This window comes from Thamnophis elegans, chromosome 16, assembly GCF_009769535.1.
Source record: "Thamnophis elegans isolate rThaEle1 chromosome 16, rThaEle1.pri, whole genome shotgun sequence".
NCBI classification, from domain to species: domain Eukaryota; kingdom Metazoa; phylum Chordata; class Lepidosauria; order Squamata; family Colubridae; genus Thamnophis; species Thamnophis elegans.
Window position 1 is genome coordinate 12,278,609 of NC_045556.1, and position 20,536 is coordinate 12,299,144.

Here is a 20,536-nt window from a genome sequence, read left to right on the forward strand (position 1 = left end):
TTAGTGGCTGTTCAAAGTTGCAATGAAAAGGTGACTTACGACTGGTGGTTTACACTTGCAATCGACACGTGAATCAAAATTCAGCTGCACGGCAACCAACATGCATTTACGATAGTTGCAGTATCCCAATATGATTGCCATTTTGCAATTTTCTCAGTTGGCTTCCAACAAGTCAATGGGGGAAATGACTTTAAGCCGAATTGCTTAATAACTACATGATTCACTTAGCAACCGCTTAAACACCATACAAAAAAGAAGTTATACAAACTGGATGTGACTCACTCTTAACAGCTATTTTGCCTAGCAAAATCACCACTCAAGGACAACCCCATAGGTTAGGGCTTCCCTTTTGTAATAAAGGTTAACCTCCTAGGCATGTTTCAAAATCTTATGCACACATTAAAAAAAAATCAGATCACACAGGCAGGCATAGTGTATGTGTGTACATGCACAGGCATACAATCTTTCTTAAACCGTTTATTCCAAATTAAGATCACCAATGCAATGACTACAATGGTTGTGGCTCATTTCACGGCACAATGTTATGTCTATTCAGAAGTGAATATAACTTCAGATAAACTTAGGGACTACTGTTGCAGCGTGAGTTTCTTGCAGAGAAGGGGGCATCGCTGGGTTGCAGTCTCTCTAGCCACACACGACATAAATAAGCACTGTGTTATTTATTATTATTTTTAATGTCTTAAGTCTAATAAAAGTTTATTTCAAATTAATAGAAGCCAATGGATGTTATCTTTTATCACCTGCTTGTATATTTTTTTATGCTTGCCATTTGTAAGTGAAGCAAGTCTAGTAAATTGATGAGACAAATGGTAAAAAATATGAAAGAACTTGGTCATCTCATGAGTGGATTTACTGGTTGACATTTTATTAAAAGAACTCTTTGTTTGCAAATAGCTAATGAGAATTATTTTGCTCTAATTGCAAAGGTTTTTTTTTCCAGGAAAAACATGCTAGTGAACAGCAAGCCATCTTCCACTACAACAGATATCAAAGGTGATGTGGGGCTTTGCGAAAGCGTGACGAATTCTGATATCCACGCTTTAAAGAAAACAAGATGCATTTCTTGAACAGCGGAAGCCACTCCATGTCCTCCAGATTACCACTTGAAAGGATGGGAGCATTATCTGGTCCAGAAAGGCTTAGGTAAGCATGGCTCATTATTATTCATTACATATTGCCTGCGCTACCTCTGAGGACGTCAACGTAACACAAATCCTTTCCCATCTTAGCACCCTGAAGTTTTGCTAAGGTTAAGCTGCATCCCTGAACAGAACATTACTATTACAAATTTCCCTTTATTAACATTGTATGGAATACCCTAGTTCTCGGCTTACAACAGTTCACTTATTGACTGCTTACAACAGCACTGAAAAAAAGTGACCTATGACCATTTCCCCCCCACACTTTTGACCACTGCAGCATCCTCATGGGTCACATGATCAAAATTCAGATGCTTGGCAATGGATTAATATTTATGACGGTGGCAGTGTCTTGGAGTCACTTTTGTAACCTTCTGACAAGCAAAGTCAAAGCCAGAGTCACTCAACAACCCATGTTACTAACTTAACAACTACAGTATTTTAACTTAACAACTATGGCAAAAAAGGTCGTAAAATGGGGCAAAACTCACTTAATCAATGTCTCAGTAACAGAAATTTTGACCTCAACTGTGGTCGTAATTCGAGGATTACCTGTACTATGGTCACCGGGTCTTGACCTGTAGACTACACACCTTAGGACCGTGATGGTGAATCTAGGGCATGTGTGCTGGAAATGGCATGCAGACTCATCTCTCCGGGCATGCAAACCGTTGCCCGTTGCTCTTCTGGGTTCCAGCACGCACATGCACACCAGCCAGTGGGTATTCACATGCATGGGAGCGCCAGAAACTGGAAGAGCAGCTCCCTGGCGCACATGCGCAAGCCGGGAAACTGAGCTTCCAGTTTCTGGTGCTCGCGTATTTGTGCGCTAGGGAGCTTCTGTTCTGATTTCCGGTGCTCCCCTGCGCACATGCACGCACTCCCGTTTTGGCACTTGGTGCCGGAAAGGTTCGCCAACACTGCCCTAGGACTATAGGATTGCCGCATAATTTTGTCTACTCCAAAGTAAACTTCATAGAGCAGGGCTTACTTCCCAAAATTTCCATATCTAGAAATCTGTATTTTAAGTCGGAGAAACTCAACATGTTACAATGGGAAGCTCCTAAGTGAAAACAAAAAGGCGTGTTTCTGAATAAATACATCTATAGTCCTAGTGGATTCATTTTTGGAACATTTGGATCAGATACAGTACAGCTCATTTGGGAATATTCTGGAAACAAACATAGCCATTCAACTTCTCAAACTCCAACTTTGGCAAAAATTCAGGTGAAGGAGAGGAGAAAGGAAAAGAACATGTCATTTTAAAAAGTCAGCGAACTCAAATCTACAGAAGCTCATAGTAAATTAAACCTCCTTCCCAATCACTCACTTTTTTTAGCGGGGGGAGAAGACACATTTACACAACAGAGGGTATTCTTTAAGTGTTGAGAGATTCACAAAAAGCTGAGAAACAACATTTTAATAGATGAAATAAATACTCCAGTACATGCAAGATTAAAAAAAAACACTGAAAAAATAATAATTAAAAATCAAAATCACTCATTGTTATAGTGTAATTTACCCAATCCCTATTTTAACACACTCACAGTAGCTTCCCCCCCCCCCCCCCATTGGAAAATGACACCCAGCTTTCCCTGCAAATGCACTTCTAACCCATCACTTGATTCAAAAGTAACCATACAAAACAATAATCGTAGCTACACCCATTCTTAAAAGTTTTCTTTCTTCCAGACTGTATGAAAAACTGAGGTAACTTTTTTTTCTCTCTCTCTCTCTCTCTCCTTTTTTCTTCTTCCTGCTCAACTAAGCAATAAAATCTAGGAGATTTTGGTAGAACCACCCTCCTCCCACAAACCCCTATCTCCTGACATTTTAAAAATCGCATCCAGCACGATTAAAGCTTGGACCCCCGTCAGTAAACCTTTCCTAGGATTACTGTAACCCCTGCTTGACCACAGACTTTAACAAAATAAGGAAGCAATGAAGCAGAACCAGCTTGGATGCAAGCCTTAAGGAACCATTCCAAAGGGACTAGCCTGGGCAAGGTCCTAGGAGCCTTCTGGAAGCCGGCAATAGAACAGGGAATTTAAATAATTTTGCACAAGGCCTACGAGAGGGGAGAGCCTTGTCCTCCAAGAACTGACCTTGATTTTGGGCCAAGCAGAAGGAAGTGCGTATTGCAGGTTTTCCTTTGCTCCCTTGCCTGAATGGAATTCTACCTGCCTGTCTTAGACCATTGCAAGCTGCCTGCAGTTCGCTTACATATAAGGCTGCTCGGATGATTTAAAGATTTGGGAGGGAGGGGAATGTGCTTCCTGTTCCCTTTCCCCAGGTAAAACATCCATGCCGATTATGACATAAAAGCATGGTCTCACAGCCTCCTCACACTGTTACTTTAGCAATAAGAAGAATTAAAGGACTGCGCTACACAAATTCTTTGGTATACGAAAAGAAAATCTGGGGCAGGAAAGGGATGTTGTATCTTTATGTTAGAGGCGGCCATGCAATCTAAAAATGAATAGATTAATTCACAGAATTTGCATTTGGTGGCGGTAAAGTCCGGGGTGACGAGCGTTCCCTTAGGGCCTGAGATAACAGGTTGCAGCCATCGGAGACCGCGCACGCCGAGTTCCTCAACCTTTCCCTGTATTCAGTCATCTTGGTGCTACTGTCATTGTGTTGGGCTATATCCCTGAGGCATTGAGTAAGGAGCACGCACGCCGAGACGACACTCATCGCACCGCCCAAAATGGCCGTCTGCACAGCTTTCCCCTCTGGGTTGATGGTGGCCGCTCTGCCCAAAAACTGAGGCTCTGTGGCAAAGCCCACCAACGCACACACAGACTGCACCAAAGGTCCACTAAACAAGACGCACCGGTTGCGTGTCAGCTCGCTGGGGGATGTCTTGACCTCCCGGACGCAGGCCAGGAGTGCAGAAGCGCTGGTGCTCATACATTTGACGCTAAGCTTGAACTGCTCCTTGGCAAATCTATCCTTGGACTTCTCACTGGCCAGGACGCAGGCATCGGTCAGGAACTTCAAGTTCTTGGACATGTTCTGAGAGACCTCCAAAAGGAGCTGAGGGCTTAGGTCAACCAGAGGGGTGGTCTTCAAGATCCCACACCCGTGTTCCACTTCGTGCTTACATCTGGTCACCTTGTAGCGATCCACCAAGCCGGGTAAAGCCGGCTGAGCCCCTGGCGTCTCCACTGCCGCGAGGTAAGCGGCGTGGGCCGAGCACTCTGTCAAAGAGACTACCAAGTCCCCCATCTCCCCCAGGATGTCCCCCACCTCGGCAAAACGGCCCATGTTGAGTTGGCTCTGGACGTCATGGGTCAAAATGGAGAGGCCTTTGGTCCTGGCGATGATGGTGTCCCTGCACTTTTCAAAGGATTCTCCGAAGACGGACAAGCTCTCTGTATGGACAGGCCGGCTCTCGCTGGTTAGCAGGAGCAGATCCGCTACCAGTTGCATCTTGATCTTGCAGAGGTCACAGGTGGCCACAAGCTTCCTCCTTGGCAAAGAGCTGCCGCTGGGGGTGGATGTCTCAGTAGTGGACTTGCCAGAGCCGCCGCTAGCCATGGTGCCGGAGGGGCACACGCATGCCTCTGGGGACCCCACTGCTGCCACCACTCTGCTTCCAGCTGCCTCCTGAGGAGCCCCCGCTGAGCCCGGCAGGATCGCTCTGCCCTTTCCGCACCATCATTCCATTAATCTGCACAAATAAACCAGAGTCTCTTGGAGCACCAGAGGGGAAGAAAAGGGGCTGGCAGACCCACCACCAAGTCGGGATCAAGCAGGGCAGAAGCGACCAGGGTCCCCGCCACCTTCCAAAGGTGCCACCACTCCAGACACCGGTCACAACATCCAGCCTGCGGATGAGAAACGCTGCGGTGGCCGCCACTGGCTCATGGGACCCTCAAAGCCTCGGTTCTTTAAGGGCATCTTCGCGGCTCCGGCTGACTTTTCTTTCCGAGAGAGGCGAGGAAGAACCCAGCCGCCGCCGCCGCCGCGACGCAGACCTGCCAATACAAAGAGCAATGTTAAAACTTCCCGGCTGGCTGGCTTCATTCGGCCGGATCTCGCCTCCCCCAGCAAAGCCAGCGACCTCCCGACAGACTTCACGCCTTTCCAAGGGAAGCTGGCCCCGCGGGCAGTAAAAGCGCAAGACCGGCGCGCCGCCCGTTCGCTCTGCCGCCCCCCTTGGCGCGGAAAACGGGAGGGCACCGGTCTTCCTCTCCCCGCTATCAGGAAGAGCAGGCGAGGGTGTGGCCCGGCTCAGCTTGAGCAGCCCAGCAGCAGCAGCGACGGCTGTGGCGGGCAGAGAGCGAGGGAGGGGAGGGCCGGCTGGGCTAGCCAAGAAGCGTTTTTTACGCGCTCACCTCCGGAGCAAAGGAGGACACGGGCGTCCGGGGGAAGACGCGGCGCAGCGGGCGGGAGAGGCAGCGCCTCTTGCTCGGCGGCCACCTTTCCTTCCTTCGCCAACCCGGAATCCTCTGGGCCGTTTCTCGCCTCTTTTGGCCCGATCACGCCACCCACTTGGCTCCCCCGTTTCCGGGAAGACGCATCTCCGGCGGCCTCCAAGGCGTTGGCGCATCCGCTTGGCGGGCGGAGAACTTCGGCCTCGCCTCGCCGGTCAGGTGGAGGGCTGTCCGGGGACTCCCTGGGGACGGGATCCTCGCCGGCTTCGGTCCCCTCCTCCGGCCATGGCCGAGCTTTCCTTCCCCCTTGGAGGACGCCCCGACTTCCAGAAGGGTGGAGGACTCCGAGGCCGGAAAGCAACACTTCCTATCTGCGGGGAGGAGCGGGCTTGGGGAGGGGGCTCTCCGGACTTCCCAACTTTGTTTTAAAAAGTGGGGGAGGGATGGCTGCTAAGCGGCGCCCGCTTCTGCGGTGGCTGCCACCGCCCGGCCGGGATGCCTTGGCTGCTGCAGGGTTGGGAAGGGCGGGCGGCCGTGCGCTCTAGCCGACGCGCCTGCTTGCTTGCCTGCCTGGCTCACCCCCCCCTCCCCACGCCGCCCTTTTCCCTCCCGTTGCCTCCGCTGCAACCTCGCCTTAAGCCTATAGCAATCTTTTGTGCGGCTTGTCGCCGCCCTTCCTTTTAAATGCTCACGCCCGCTGCTTACGGAAAACTCCTCCCCGGTGGAAGAAAGGAGAGGAAAGGCGGGGCGGCGGGAGCAGCGCCGCCGCCGCCGGTCTCCAGCTTCGCGTTGGCTGCTGCGCTCCCCGGGTTGGGTTCGAGGTCTGCGCAAAGCTGGGCTTGGTTTCTCTTGAAGGGCCAGCGCGGCTGCTACCGCCCTTGACACACATTCGTCTTCGGGCGCCTGTCCAACCTGATCTAAATTGTGCATTCATTCAGGACGAAGTCCCCCCCCCCCTTTTTTAAAAAAGTTATGACTGCATTAACCTGAACGGAAGATTAATCCCCCCTCCCGAGTTATCTTTCAAACGGGAGTTGTCTCTTGGAGGACTTTTAAAATACGATAATGCACGTGGCTGGGAGTGCCCGCGCTTCCTTTTTTTTCCTCCTCCGGAGGAGGGAGGGCTTCAAATCGAGGCCACCCATTATTAGTAATAATAGTCCCCAACTCTATTAGCTGTGCAAACCTGGCCATCTACTGAAAGGCTGGCAACATTGATGAGGTCACTGATGCCCACGGAGCTTTCCCCAAGCCAGCTGTTGGGCTTTGATTTTTTTTTCGCCCCTTCCCTTCTTCAAGATAGAAAAATAAGGGGAGGGGGGGCGGCGAAGGGAGGAAGAAATAATAACAATGCAAACTAATGAGGTCAGCCCATTGGTCTTGCGAGCTGATTGGGTCGCGGTTTGGTTCCTGCTGGCCAATTAGAAAACAGCACAATTTAAATAAAAAAGAGAGAGAGACCTGCGCTGTGTTTCATTATTGGACGCGTTCCCGATGTTTAAAAGAAAAGGGGGAAAGTGTGCATAAGACCGTTAAAACAATAGGTCATAAAACGAGAAACCAAAAACACCACCGTTTGAACACCTCGTGACCACATCAAGGTCCGTGAGAGGTCGAAAGCTGGTTTTTCATCCTGCAGCTGGTTTCGGAAAAGCGTTTCTGAGAACCGATTGGCGGGATTCAAGCAACATATAAGATAAAATGAGTGGCTGTGTAGTTTGTTGATTCGCAATGTATGGAGCAAATTCTGCCAGCAATATAGGCTTCGTTTGTGGATGGTTTCGTGCATGCAAACCCAGGAGGTGGTGTTAAAGTCACAGTAAACTGCTGTGAACACAAGCTGCTGCAAAAATTATTTGTTTTAAATTATTAATAAAAGCTATTCTCCAAAGCTCCTGAGGGCAGGGCAAGAAGCAATGGGTGGAAACTAATCAAGGAGGGAAGCAACTTACAACTAAGGAGAAATTTCCTGAAAGTTAGAACAATTAATCAGTGGAACAACTTGCCTCCGGAAGTTGTGAATGCTCAAACACTGGAAGTTTTTAAGAAGATGTTGGATAACCATTTGTCTGAAGTGGTGTAGGGTTGGACTAGAAGACCTCGAAGGTCCCTTCCAACTCTATTATTCTATTTTGTGACAATCTTGCTCTCTCGCCCTTCCTCACAATCTAGATTGACACGTCTCGGCAAGCCACATTGGGCTTTGCTTTTGATTTAGCTTGTAAGTAAGTATAATCTTTTGTCATTATACTTAAATACAACGAAATTAGTTTTAACCTCACTGGTGCAAAATTATAACAGAAACGGAAAAAGAAAGAAAAAGAAAAAACTAGCGTGTGGAACTCACTATATTTTCTGGTGTTTACTTCAAGCATTAGAAAGTTGTGTATACATTACATTGTATAGTTTGAAGAGGCCGGTTAAATTGTTGAATTCAACCCTGAAATCTTCATGAATCAAAATCAAAGCACCCCATAACAGATGATCGAACTTGTCTGGTTGAAAGTGCTGGTTTGTACATTTGTACAAGCCAGGAATGATCTTTGTTTCTTAAATAAACTAATCTGTTTGTGAATTGGTACCCTGGGTACCTATTCACTAGAGAACAGCCTAATGCTGGGAAAGATTGAGGGCAAAAAAAGAAGGGGACAGCAGAGAATGAGATGGCTGGATGAGATGGCACCAAAGCAGTAGGCGTGAGCTTAAATGGACCCCAGAAGATGGTAGAGGACAGGAAGGCCTGGAGGAACATTGTCCATGGGGTCACGATAGGTCGGACATGACACTGCAACTAACCAAGGTGGTTAAGTTCACCCACATCAAAATGAACCACATTATGGCTTATGGTACCTATATGCATCCACTCCAGATTATAGAAAGCTCGTGATTCCCCCCCCCAACACCTAAAAATCTGACCAGAATTATACACCAAATCAAAACGATTAGATTTTGCTTCCAAACCCTGAGATTCTTTGACTTTGGAGGTTTCAGAAACCTACCGACATTTTTGTAGATAACAGGTAGTTTATCAATTAGTGCTGATAATAAACCCCATGAAATTCACATTATTTGAATTTGCACTATCCAGAGTGAGATTTCTAGGGAAAATTGGGTAGCTGGTTACAGCTTGACAAAAACCGGCCACGAAAAAGTTTAAACATATTTTTTATAAATGTATTAGTATAACAGTACATTTTAAAAGAACATACCTACAACTTAAATTCATTTTTGATAAAGCTAAAGAGTAGCAATAGCAATAGCAGTAGACTTATATACCGCTTCATAGGCCTTTCAGGCCTCTCTAAGCGGTTTACAGAGAGTCAGCATATTGCCCCCAACAATCTGGGTCCTCATTTTACCCACCTCGGAAGGATGGAAGGCTGAGTCAACCCTGAGCCGGTGAGATTTGAACCGCTGACCTGCTGATCTAGCAGTAGCCTGCAGTGCTGCATTTAACCACTGCGCCACCTTGGCTCATACTAGTTTCTAGAGTAGTTCTAGAAATACTAGTTTCTAGAGTAGTTCTAGAAAGAAATAAAAGAAATAAAAACAAAATCTAAATCGCAGTCCTATCTACCTTCTAGGTAGACAGATCTCATAAATACTTAACTACGGTTATTCAAATGGAAGATACAAACTTTCATATACAAATTTTATCCTATATTCTGCAGTACTTCAAAATGAGCCTTTACTTTTTTTGAGCTTTTCCTGAATGATGGATCCTTCCTTTTCTTCATTTTGCATACTTTAAAAAAAATTATCACCATATTTATCATATCGTAGTGTATCACATGCCGATTAGTGTTCAAAACCCCAACACATTATCCTCACACTGGATTTGGGCTTGCATTAAATTGCAATCTGATAGCAATGTATGATTCACACTAAATCTATATATATATAAAAGCGAAATGCCACTCATGTGACATCATAAAATCTCCAGAACCATAAAGCCTACAAACTTGAAATTTGGCACGTATGTTCCTCTTGTCTTCTAGGTGCTCGCTAAGAAAGGAGTTTTTGAAATGACCATCAGATCATTAGTATTTTTTATACGGAATTAATACATGTCGATGCTAAGGAGTTAGAAGTTCTACTCCCCCTCCCCACCTGAAAAGAACTCTGTTCCAACTGCCAGTTGCTTTATAGTAACATGCTCTGATGCTAAGGAGTTACACATTCTACATTAATTTTCAAGCTTTAAGTGTCAATTTATCAAGCCCAATCACATAGTTTCATAGCAAAGCATGGGTATCTCATGAATCAAATTCGCACTAGTTATGACCTACCTGTGTACATTCTTCAGGGCTAAAAGGAACTTCCTGCCAAAGGGAAGTCAAGGTATCAATTCTGCAAATGAATGAAAAGCTGATCAGAAACTTCCCAGTTGCACATGAATACATTGATCAAAATAGCTGTAAGGTTAGTAAAAATGACAGCTACTTTGTGAGTTTGCTGAAGGCAATTTGTTACATTTCTGAGGCTTCTGTATCTTTCCATACATTTCAGGAAATATAGACCGGGTGCTTCTGCCACAGCTGGGCAACATACGGGTTGGGTTACACACAATGCAAGTCAGGAAGGGTGGGAGCTGACTTAATTTCTGTGCAAATGTTGTGAACTCCTTTGATGTTAACGAAAACAGGCTCAAAAGGGAGTCTCCAATTCCTGCTCCCCATTTTTAAAAAACAAAACGAAACCACACAACCACACTTAACTCTGATAGCTAGCCCAGGGCTAAACACCCTTTTTAAAAGTATCCTAACACTGCCCGTTTAGTTCTCTTTTTGTTTTTCTTTTGTAAATGGTATACCCTGACAATACACTGTATTCAAAATGTTTATGAATAAAATAAAAAAATAAACAAATAAATAAAAGTATCCTAAGTCATCTAAAAACATGGCCTGGTATTTATAATTAAAAGATTATGAAAATAAATATATTTTTACATATATTTAAAATGTTTTAAAATACATATTTTATCTATATAAAAATATTTATTTATTGTATCCTGTCATAGAACTGAGCAGCAGCCATCCAGCTAAAAGTCAGAGACACTAATAGAAATTGGCAGTCTTTTAAATAAATAATATAAATAATAATATAAATAATATAAATAATAATATAAATATAAATAATAATATAAATATAAATATAAATAATAATATAAATATAAATATAAATAATAATATAAATATAAATAATAATATAAATATAAATATAAATATAAATATAAATATAAATAATATAAATATAAATAATATAAATATAAATATAAAAATATAAATATAAATATAAATAATATAAATATAAATACAAACATAAACATACATATAAACATACATAATATAAACATAAACACAAACACAAACACATAAATACAAATATAAATATAAATACAAATATTCAGAAAACATATATACATATACATACATACACATACATACATACATACATACATACATACATACATACATACATTTATCGGTCAACATCATCCAGAAAGAACAAACACAAATTAGGCAGGAACATCATGAGGTAAATCAAACAGTATATAGAACACAGAAGAAAAAGGCGGGAAAAATGGGAAGAATAGAACAGAATAGAATAGAATCACAGAGCTGGAAGGGACCTTGGAGGTCTTCTAGTCCAACCCCCTGCTTAGGCAGGAAACCCTACACCATTTCAGACAAATAGATATCCAATCTCTTCTTTAAAATGCCCACTTTATACTTATGGCAACCAAAGATAGCATAAATTGCCTCAGGCATGAACCAGCACACTCTAACTAATCAACTACAACGGTTATGTTTTGGTCTATTGTACATTTTACTGTTCCAGCTACTATTATCTATTTTTAAAAGATTTTGAATGAGTATGATGTATGTATGTATGTGTGTGTGTGTGTATGTATGTATGTATGTATGTATGTATATGCATATGCATATGCATATGCACGTGCGCGCGCACACACACACACACACACACACACACACACACACACACACACACACACATATATATATATATATATATATATATATATATATATATATATATATATATATGAATTATCTGTTTGTATTCCACTTAAAGGGGCAAACCTATCCAACACACCTATTTTCGCCCACAACAACCTTGTGAGGTGGGTTGGCTAAGAGAAAGGCTTTTATGACTAAGGTGGGGCTAAAATGCAAAGTCTCCTAGTGATTGGTCCAAAGTCACCCAGCCGGATTTCATCCTAAGGCGGGGCTAGAATTCATAGTCTTCTAGTGATTGGTCCAAAGTCATCCAGCCGGATTTCATCCTAAGGCGGGGCTAGAATTCATAGTCTTCTAGTGATTGGTCCAAAGTCATCCAGCTGGCTTTCATCCTAAGGCGGAACTTGAACTCATGATCTCCCAGTTTCTAGCCTGGTGTTTTAGCCACTAGACCAAACTGTCTCTCTCTATAATTTATCTATAGCCATACCCAGTTCCTGTAATCGTACTTCATATGTTTTAGTCTCCAGTCCCCTAATTGGGGTCCTGGTTGCTCTCCTCTGCACTTTTTCTAGAGTCTCAACATATTTTTTTATAGTGTGGATGCAGTGCTCTAGGTGTGGTCTTGCTAGGGCTTTATAGAGTGGTATTAATATCTCACTTGATCTTGATTATATCCCTCTATTAATGCAGCTTATGCATTATGCAGTATGTATGTTGCAAACTACTTGGAACTCGATAAATACAAGACCAATAAAAGAAAACAAACATTTGCAATGGCCAGTATGTAGCAAAGCAATTTCCTGATATTGTAACACAAAGATTTTGTTTACAAGACAATAGAAGAATTCATCACTTTGGCCGTTCCGTTCCAAGCATATGGATTCAGAAGTAAACCACCTGCATGCATGCTAAGGAGCTTTCTCCCAAGGAACTTTATAGAAGATTACAGTTTTGGATTGGGACGCTTGTCTAGGATTATTTCGGTATTTAATGAAAATTAAATTTCTGCTTGCTTTTTTTAAAGAGAAGAAAACGAGAGGAATTAAATAAGCGTGTTTACATTACAACAACAAAAAATATCCCCCCTCAGAATGCAAAGTAGTACAGACCGCTTCCCCCTTTCCTTCTGCCTCACTTGCAAAGGTCCTTGTTTAAAAAGTGCTGGTCGCGCCCAGCGCCTCCCGATTTTTCCTCGTTTCAGGCCTCGGTGCGCCTGCGCAGAGGTTTCCCCGCCAGGCGGGCGGGCGAATCCTTGGTTTCCTATTTCCCTTCCGAGGTGGGCGGGAGAAGATGGCGGCGTCCTGCCGGTGGCTGTTCGTGGCGGTGGTGATCTGCGCCTGCTTGGTGGCTGCGGAGGAGCCGAAGAAGAGCTCCGACAAGCCGGGGAAGAAGAAGAAAGACATTCGGGACTACAACGATGCCGACATGGCTCGACTATTGGAGCAATGGGAGGTATAGGCGAAGTGGAGGAGGAAGAAGAGAGGAGGGAGAGGAAACTTCTTAGAAGCCCCCACTGCCCTCTTCCCCGCTTTTCTGTCCCCTCAGGAGCGAGGCTTGGCTTCCTTTGGTTCCATTAAACAGCCTCAATCCTAGCTAGTGCGATCATAGATTAACAGCTGTTCATGCAGGAGGCTCTTACAGAATCATGAAATCACAGAGCTGGAAGGGACTTGGAGGTCATCTAGTCCAACCCCCCCTGTTCAAGCAGGAGGCTCTTACAGAATCATGAAATCACAGAGCTGGAAGGGACTTGGAGGTCATCTAGTCCAACCCCCCCTGTTCAAGCAGGAGGCTCTTACAGAATCATGAAATCACAGAGCTGGAAGGGACCTTGGAGGTCATCTAGTCCAACCCCCCTGTTCATGCAGGAGGCTCTTACAGAATCATGAAATCACAGAGCTGGAAGGGACTTGGAGGTCATCTAGTCCAACCCCCCCTGTTCAAGCAGGAGGCTCTTACAGAATCATGAAATCACAGAGCTGGAAGGGACCTTGGAGGTCATCCAGTCCAACCCCCCCTGTTCAAGCAGGAACCCTTAAAGAATCATAGAATAGCAGAGTTGGGAGGGACCTTGGAGGCCTTCTACTCCAACCCCCTGCTCAAGTAAGAGAGCGTTACAGAATTGTAAGCCACCATTGGCTAATGCAGATAACGTGTGTATCCTTAAACCATAATTTGCAAAGCCTGGGGGGGGGGGTTGTCATTGTCATTTCACTCCTGGATCTCAGGCCATCCAGCAATTCAGCAAGGCTGGTGCTGCACTATTTCTCTCTCCCTCTCCCTCTCCCTCTTCCTCTCCCTCTCTCTCTCACTCACTCACACACACACACACACACTCACACGGTGTTGCTAAACCATCCTGGGTTTGAGGTGTTGGGTGGATCTGGCCATTGTGGTCACTTTGCAACCCATCAATCTTCAGGTCCTGCTTCACTGTGGGCGGGGGGAATGTGGGCGGTCTGAAAATAGGATTATGCGTTCAATAAATGTGTTGTTGTTAGTTACGAAGTCGACCCATTGCGACCCCATGGACAACATTCCTCAAGGCCTTCCTGTCCTCTACCATCCCCTGGAATCCATTTAAGCTCACGGTGACTCCATCCAGTCACCTCCTTCTCTGTCATCCCCTTCTTCTTTTGCCCTCCATCTTTCCCAGCATGAGGCTCTTCTCCAGCCATTCCTTCTCATTAGGTTTGTGTTTCATCTTCAGGATCTGGCCTTCTAAAGAGCAGTCAGGGTTGATCTCCTCTAGGACTGACCGGTTTGATTGTCTTGCAGTCCAAGGGACTCGCAGGAGTCTTCTCCAGCACCAGAGTTCAAAGGCCTCAATTCATTGGCGACAGGAAGGGCATCTGGCCATTAAATCACTCTGCTAGCTCCATTCAGTTGTCCAGACTCCACCCCGCAAGGGATTATGGGATCATTGAATGAAGATGATGATTTAGTTGACTATCAAATTGAGAGTAAAGGATGCCAAAGGACTGAATAAGTGCTTCTATTTTTTTCAGGGATCCGCTTATATCCCTTGGAGATGGTTAAGGCTTGTATTCCTTTTCAAAGTCTTTTCAAGGCTCCTGCTTTCTTTCAAAAACAGGAGGATGATGATATAGAGGAAGGAGATCTTCCTGAGCACAAGCGCCAATCTGCACCAATCGACTTCTCCAAGATCGATCCAAGTAAACCGGAGAGTGTCTTAAAAATGACCAAAAAGGGGAAAACACTCATGATGTTCGTCACTGTGTCAGGAGAGCCAACTGAAAAGGAGACGGAGCAAATTACAAACTTGTGGCAAGGAAGCCTTTTCAACGCCAATTACGATGTACAGAGGTAGGACCCGTTAAGAGTTGTGTGGTTTCTTTCCACTCGAGCATTCTCCCAGTGACAGCCGTGATTCCCTGTGTCCAGGTTGAAATGGGGCTCATCTTTACTGCCGGTTGCAATGTTCCATGGTCATGTGACCACAATTTACAATGTTTTTTGACAGTTTCCGCCCCCCTCCCCCCCCAAAATGCCCTTAAGAATAAATGGATTTGCTTAATGACAGCTGCAAAAATTGGGTTTAGTCACGTGGGTGCATTGAGTTATGACAGAAATTCTAGAAGTTTACTGGAAATATATTTAACCTGATCCTTATATTTTAAGAAGTAATTTTTTTTGGAGGGGGGGGGAATCACCTTCCAGGTAAATGTAATATTTTATCGACTGAGCACTATACATGTATGCATTGTAGCTAGTTTCCCTCTTTGCTGTGCTTTTTCCTCTGATCTAAATTGAAATCTGCATATGCATTCTCTGGAGAACAAACCTTAATGCAAGTGTTGTCCACTTCTTTGTTTCACTTTATGTGAAATGAATATTTTTGTTTAGGTCATATATAATATGCCCTACCTATGCAGGGTTGATTGCAATCAGATTTTAAACACTAATCCAATTTCGCCACAAGTCTGTTTTAGTTTATCCAGACAATACTATTTCCTCACAGGTTTGATACAGATGTTTAGCATTTTACTTTGAAGCACCACGGTGTGTGTGTGGGTGGGTGTTAGCAGCTTTTGTCATCACACTCAATCTTAATGAAATTGCTTCCTATCTATCTCATTCCAAACTTGTAAAGATAGATCCATTTAAAACAGTGGAAAAAGTCTTTAAAATGTAATAAAACTATTATATGCTATAATAAATAATAAGGGACACGGTGGCTTGGTGGCTAAGATGCTGAGCTTGTCGATCAGAAAGGATGTGGCAATTGGGCGTTTTGAATCCCTAGCGCCGTGTAACCGAGTGAGCTCCCGTTACTGGTCCCAGCTTCTGCCAACCTAACAGTTTGAAAGCATGTAAAAATGCAAGTATAAAAATAGGAACCACCTTTGGTGGGAAGGTAACAGTGTTCCATGCGCCTTCGGTGATTAGTCATGCCAGCCACATGACCACGGAGACGTCTTTGGATAATGCTGGCTCGTCGGCTTTGAAATGGAGATGAGCACCGCCCCCTAGAGTAGGCAATGACTAGCACATATGTGCAAGGGGAACATTTACCATTGCCTTTTATGCTATAATAAATCCCTATTTGAGTACCATTTACTTTTTAAAATGCAGATGTGCCCATTAATACTTGAACATCTATGCAGATTCTGGATTTATTTATTAGTCATATTTATGACCACCCATCTCTCACAGAGTGTCTCTGGGTACCATATAAACATATTTCTGGATTTCTGCCTCCTGAAATGTAGGAGTTTAGCAAAGACTAACTGAATGTCTTCTGAAATCTAGATTCATTGTGGGTTCAAATCGTGCCATTTTCATGCTGCGTGATGGAAGCTACGCGTGGGAGATCAAAGACTTTCTGGTAAACCAAGAGAGATGTGAAGATGTCACTGTGGAAGGTCAAGTCTACCCTGGTAAAGGAGGCCGAGGAAAAGAAAAAAATAAACTGAAGCCTGACAAATCCTCCAAGAAAAAAGGCCCAGAGGTGAAACCTGGAACCGTTACGGATAGCAACCGTGCCAGCAGAGGAAAAGAGGACCTTTGATATCAATGTACTGAAATACTGTCCAAAAGGTTTAGAATGTTTCAGAAAGCGAAAACTGGGTTGGTTTTCCAAGTTTCAAAGTATTAATGATTAAGGGAACAGTTTACTTATTAATGCGGGGTATTCATTTAGAAATGGCAGAGTCGGTAGATAAAGGCTGTGGGCTGCTTACATTCAATCAACTATTAAGTCTCAACTCCCTATCAGTTTAGTATTATGGAAGTTTGTCCAGGGGATGAGAAGATTGGTTGAATGGGTCACCATTTGGAGAACTGATTCTGACAGGTGGTATCGCAGATGGCTCAAAAGAATAGGGAGAAGAAGGAAAAGCCAGACGTAGAAGACTCCTGGTGTTTCAATATTTTGATTAATCCTAAAATTAACAATACACTTCCCATTGCATCTTAAAATCCCTCACTTGAGATTTGTCACCGATTATACCAAAAACAGATCCAGAGCAACAGTTTCTCAAGTCGATTTGCTTTTTAAAATACTGATAGTCCAATATTCCACACTGAAATGGAAAGAAAACTTTCTGTTAATTAGCTAATAAGGCTAGAGAATTACCACACTAAATCGATTGATGTACTTCTCCTTCATTGTTTGAAGTAGCATAAAATGTGAGGAATGCTCACAGGTGCAATTCAATTGATTGCGAGAACAAAGTGTGTGGGAATATGGTACGGTTTTTCTGTGGGTAAACCTATCCACATGAATGGATGTATTACAGGTGGCATTGGTTTCTTCTGAAATGTTAACCGAAAAAGTTCAGTTCAAGTTTGCGGCCATTATATTGGATTTTATTTGCTGTTACCGTTTTATATTCCGTGCCATGGAAAAATGTGCAATGGTTTGAACAACCATGGCAGGGTTTTTTTTTCTTTGTTTAAAAAAAGATAACTAAGAAAAAAATGCTGTCTGTGTGAATGCTTCCTCCGAAACCTCAATAAATTTCTATGATTTTTTTCAGAAGAGATTGCTGTTTGGAATTCCTTATTCATCCATCCTTCTCTTAACTGTGGTAGCTGACCACAGACTCTCCACATGGGGGTGCTATCTGTACGCCAAAGGAAATGGGCTTGTTTTGATCTCTGGCTAATGTAATGTGCAAATCTCTTCCAGAAGCCAGGCCTGTTTTAACAAATTGACATTTTACATGCAGAGGTGGTTCTATAAAAGCCTCCTCGCTTTGAACTTTGGAGGGCGATTGGAGTGATAATTTACGCTTTATCCTTGATGTTAAATTTGTCTGCTTCCTACTTCCGTCTCCCCCCCCCCTTTCTTGATTTAGTTTTGAAAGAGTGTTTTCTGGCATTCAGCTTGCAAGGACAAGTAGGTGCATTTTTACTCCAGCAGGTTAAAAGATTTCTCCTGGGGATGGAATGGTGCTGCTCAGGGGTGGGTTCCTGCCAGTTCTAACCTTTCTATACAAGAGGTTCCACAAATCTACAGGGCCATTTAGAACTCATCCACTATAGAAATAACGAGGTTGTACGACGAAAGCTTCAGCTTGTGGGAAAAAAACCCTCATGGGTTTTTTTTTAGCGTTACTTAAAGGTTCACAGCTGCAGTCAGATGCAAAGCGGGTGGGTTCCTGCCAGTTCTAATCTCTTCTATAGAAGAAGTTCCACAAATCTACTGTGCCATTTAGAACCGCTTCCAGCTTCCTCCCCCCAGCCCGTCCGCACATCATCAAGATGAAGAGTGAGAGGAGGAATTCTGGGAGTTGAAGTCCACAAGTCTTAAAACTGTCAAGTTTGAACACCCCTGGGGTTTTTTTTCTAAAGGGTTAGGGGTGCAACGGTCTTGTAACTTGATAGCTTTAAGACTTGCGTGCTTCAAATGCCAGAGTTCCTGAGCCATGACTGGAGGAGGAATTCTGGGAGTTGAAGTCCACAAGTCTTAAAGCTGTCAAGTTTGATCACCCCTGGAGGTTTTTTTCCTAAAGGGTTAGGGGTGCAAGGGTCTTGTAATTTGACAGCTTTAAGACTTGCCTGCTTCAAATGCCAGAGTTTCTGAGCTAACATTTTGGTTGCTAAGCAAGAGTGTTGTTAAGTGAGTTTCACCACATTTTACAAGTTGGCCACACCCACCCAGTCACATGGCCAGCAAGCCACTCCCACAAAGCATGCCACACGTACAGAAGAGGTTCTAAAATTTTTTGAAACACACCACTGGTGCTGCTTAAAGAAAGGCAAAATAACTTGGACTTTGAAATTTTTTTTTAAAGACCTGGAAGGAGTTGCCGTAGGCAAGATTAGAAACATGCCTGATGGCAGGGGTGGGATTGAATAATTTTAACAACCGGTTCTCTGTCCGGTTACTGGGTAGGTGTGGCCATGGGGGTGTGACCTAGTCTGCTTCCTGCACCACAGCGGCAGGGGAGGGAGCATTTTCGCCCTCCCCAGGCTCCGGAGGCTTTCGTTGAGCCTCTGGGAGGGCGAAAACGGCCTCCTTCAGGCTCCAGAGGCCCTCTGGAGACCAGAAATGGGCCCATTTCCAGTACTTCTGGGAGGCCGTTTTTGCCCTCCCGGAGCCTCCATGCGGGCCCTGCACTTACTTGGCATGATGAACAGGCCGCATGGAGACTCCTGGGAGGGGAAGGGTGAGGTGTGCCGGGGTCACGACTAGTTCGGCGAACTAGATTAAAATTAGCATCCAGTTTGGCTAAACCAGTCCGAACTGTCTGAATCCCACCCTTGCCTGATGACATATTTGCATGACGAATAAATTTATTGCCTGCTATTTTGCAGTTATTTGTGAAACGAGATCCCCAATCTTCAGTTCCAGTACAAGACTTTTATCAACCAGTGAAACCAAGAGAGGGGAAAATGGGATGATGGCAGAACCATCTCTGAGGTAGCGGGAAAAGCAGTGTCAGCACATTAACAAATAGATAAAGAGCTTTCAAGCGCAGACAGACTTTGGAAATAGATGTGCAAAAACATCTTTTTTTTTCTTCAGAAATGTTTCTTTTAACTGAAGAAGCTTCTTGGCTGAGAAGCGAAACGTTCTCAAAGAAACTAAGCAAGTCCAGTTGCCTTTTGGAAAAGGCACCCGTGTGACAATTATGACCTGGATGAATGAGAATCATCTCATTTAGAGATTTAGATGTGAAAACATTTCATGAAGATTTTTCTGCCTGTCCTGCAGTTCTTTAACTTACGTTGGGGGAGATGCAGAGGGACACCAACATATTTGAAGGGACAGGAGTGGAGATGTAGGAAGCCATTATTTAGCAATCATAATTGGGACCAGCAACTTGGGTGTTAAAAGAAGCAGCCACTTGTGACTGCTTATCATCTTCCTTCCTGTGACGGTTGGAAAGGTGAAGATTGGTTGTAAAGTTGCATACATACATAGTTTATTCTTTAGCCCATAGGCCATATCAAAGTGCAGAGTTCCAAACACAAATTATTGCTAAAATTCGATTTTAAAAAAAATTAAAAATGAAATTGGGATATAAATTCAATTTGAAATGAAGTTGGAATGTAAAGTTACTTGTCCTGCCCCTGCCAGAGTTTGAATCTACAGAGGAAGATAAGCTGGGAGTTGACTGAGATCGACTGGCTTCGGAGGAAGATGGGGAGGAGCAGGCCCAGTCAGGCCAGGGCCTTTTAGGATTAGGACGGCTTGTAGGCAGGGAGGGAACCGGCAGGATGACGAAGAGAGCTGAAGCAGAGAATAGCAATAGCAATAGCAATAACAGTTAGACTTATATACCGCTTCATAGGGCTTTCAGCCCTCTCTAAGCGGTTTACAGAGTCAGCATATTGCCCTCAACAACAATCTGGGTCCTCATTTTACCCACCTCGGAAGGATGGAAGGCTGAGTCAACCCTGAGCCGGTGAGATTTGAACAGCTGAACTGCAGAACTGCAGTCAGCTGATGTAGCTTGCAGTGCTGCATTTAACCACTGCGCCACCTGTGAGAGACAGTTCAGGTAATGAGCAGGGAGCACCCCCTCCTGATCCTTGA

General features: G+C 44.1%; 3 protein-coding genes across 5 annotated transcripts in view; 1 reads left to right on the top strand and 2 right to left on the bottom strand.

Moving 5' to 3' along the window:
• CFAP161 (cilia and flagella associated protein 161) overlaps positions 1 to 12,651 on the bottom strand; it is a 55,791-nt gene extending 43,140 nt beyond the window's left edge. For both annotated transcript variants that reach the window (XR_004256613.1, XM_032232745.1), the window contains exons 1-2: positions 12,636 to 12,651; positions 9,832 to 9,892 (exon numbers count right to left, since the gene is read on the bottom strand). The gene's annotated coding sequence lies outside the window, so the exon portion shown is untranslated. The remainder of the gene's footprint in view (positions 1 to 9,831; positions 9,893 to 12,635) is intronic.
• TLNRD1 (talin rod domain containing 1) lies at positions 2,566 to 12,661 on the bottom strand. 2 transcript variants are annotated; one of them, XM_032232744.1, is made up of 3 exons: positions 12,636 to 12,661; positions 9,832 to 9,892; positions 2,566 to 5,143 (listed from the first exon to the last, which is right to left on the bottom strand). In XM_032232744.1, the coding sequence occupies exon 3, from the start codon at positions 4,701 to 4,703 to the stop codon at positions 3,645 to 3,647; it is 1,059 nt and encodes a 352-aa protein (XP_032088635.1). In that variant the 5' UTR covers positions 4,704 to 5,143; positions 9,832 to 9,892; positions 12,636 to 12,661; the 3' UTR covers positions 2,566 to 3,644. The 2 variants fall into 2 exon arrangements, with proteins under 2 accessions (XP_032088635.1, XP_032088634.1); XM_032232743.1 differs by lacking the exons at positions 9,832 to 9,892; positions 12,636 to 12,661 and adding an exon at positions 5,504 to 7,393.
• Positions 12,662 to 12,780: 119 nt separating this feature from the next.
• Positions 12,781 to 17,165, top strand: MESD (mesoderm development LRP chaperone). The gene is made up of 3 exons (XM_032232748.1): positions 12,781 to 12,978; positions 14,621 to 14,853; positions 16,300 to 17,165. The coding sequence occupies exons 1-3, from the start codon at positions 12,817 to 12,819 to the stop codon at positions 16,556 to 16,558; spliced, it is 654 nt and encodes a 217-aa protein (XP_032088639.1). The 5' UTR covers positions 12,781 to 12,816; the 3' UTR covers positions 16,559 to 17,165.
• The last annotated feature ends 3,371 nt before the right edge of the window (positions 17,166 to 20,536 follow it).

Coding starts and splice junctions, on each gene's coding strand:
- TLNRD1 (XM_032232744.1), bottom strand. CDS start 4,703: ATGGCTAGCGGCGGCTCTGGCAAGTCCACTACTGAGACATCCACCCCC.
- MESD (XM_032232748.1), top strand. CDS start 12,817: ATGGCGGCGTCCTGCCGGTGGCTGTTCGTGGCGGTGGTGATCTGCGCC. Junction 12,979..14,620: donor GACTATTGGAGCAATGGGAG/GTATAGGCGAAG, acceptor TTTCAAAAACAG/GAGGATGATGATATAGAGGA. Junction 14,854..16,299: donor GCCAATTACGATGTACAGAG/GTAGGACCCGTT, acceptor TCTGAAATCTAG/ATTCATTGTGGGTTCAAATC.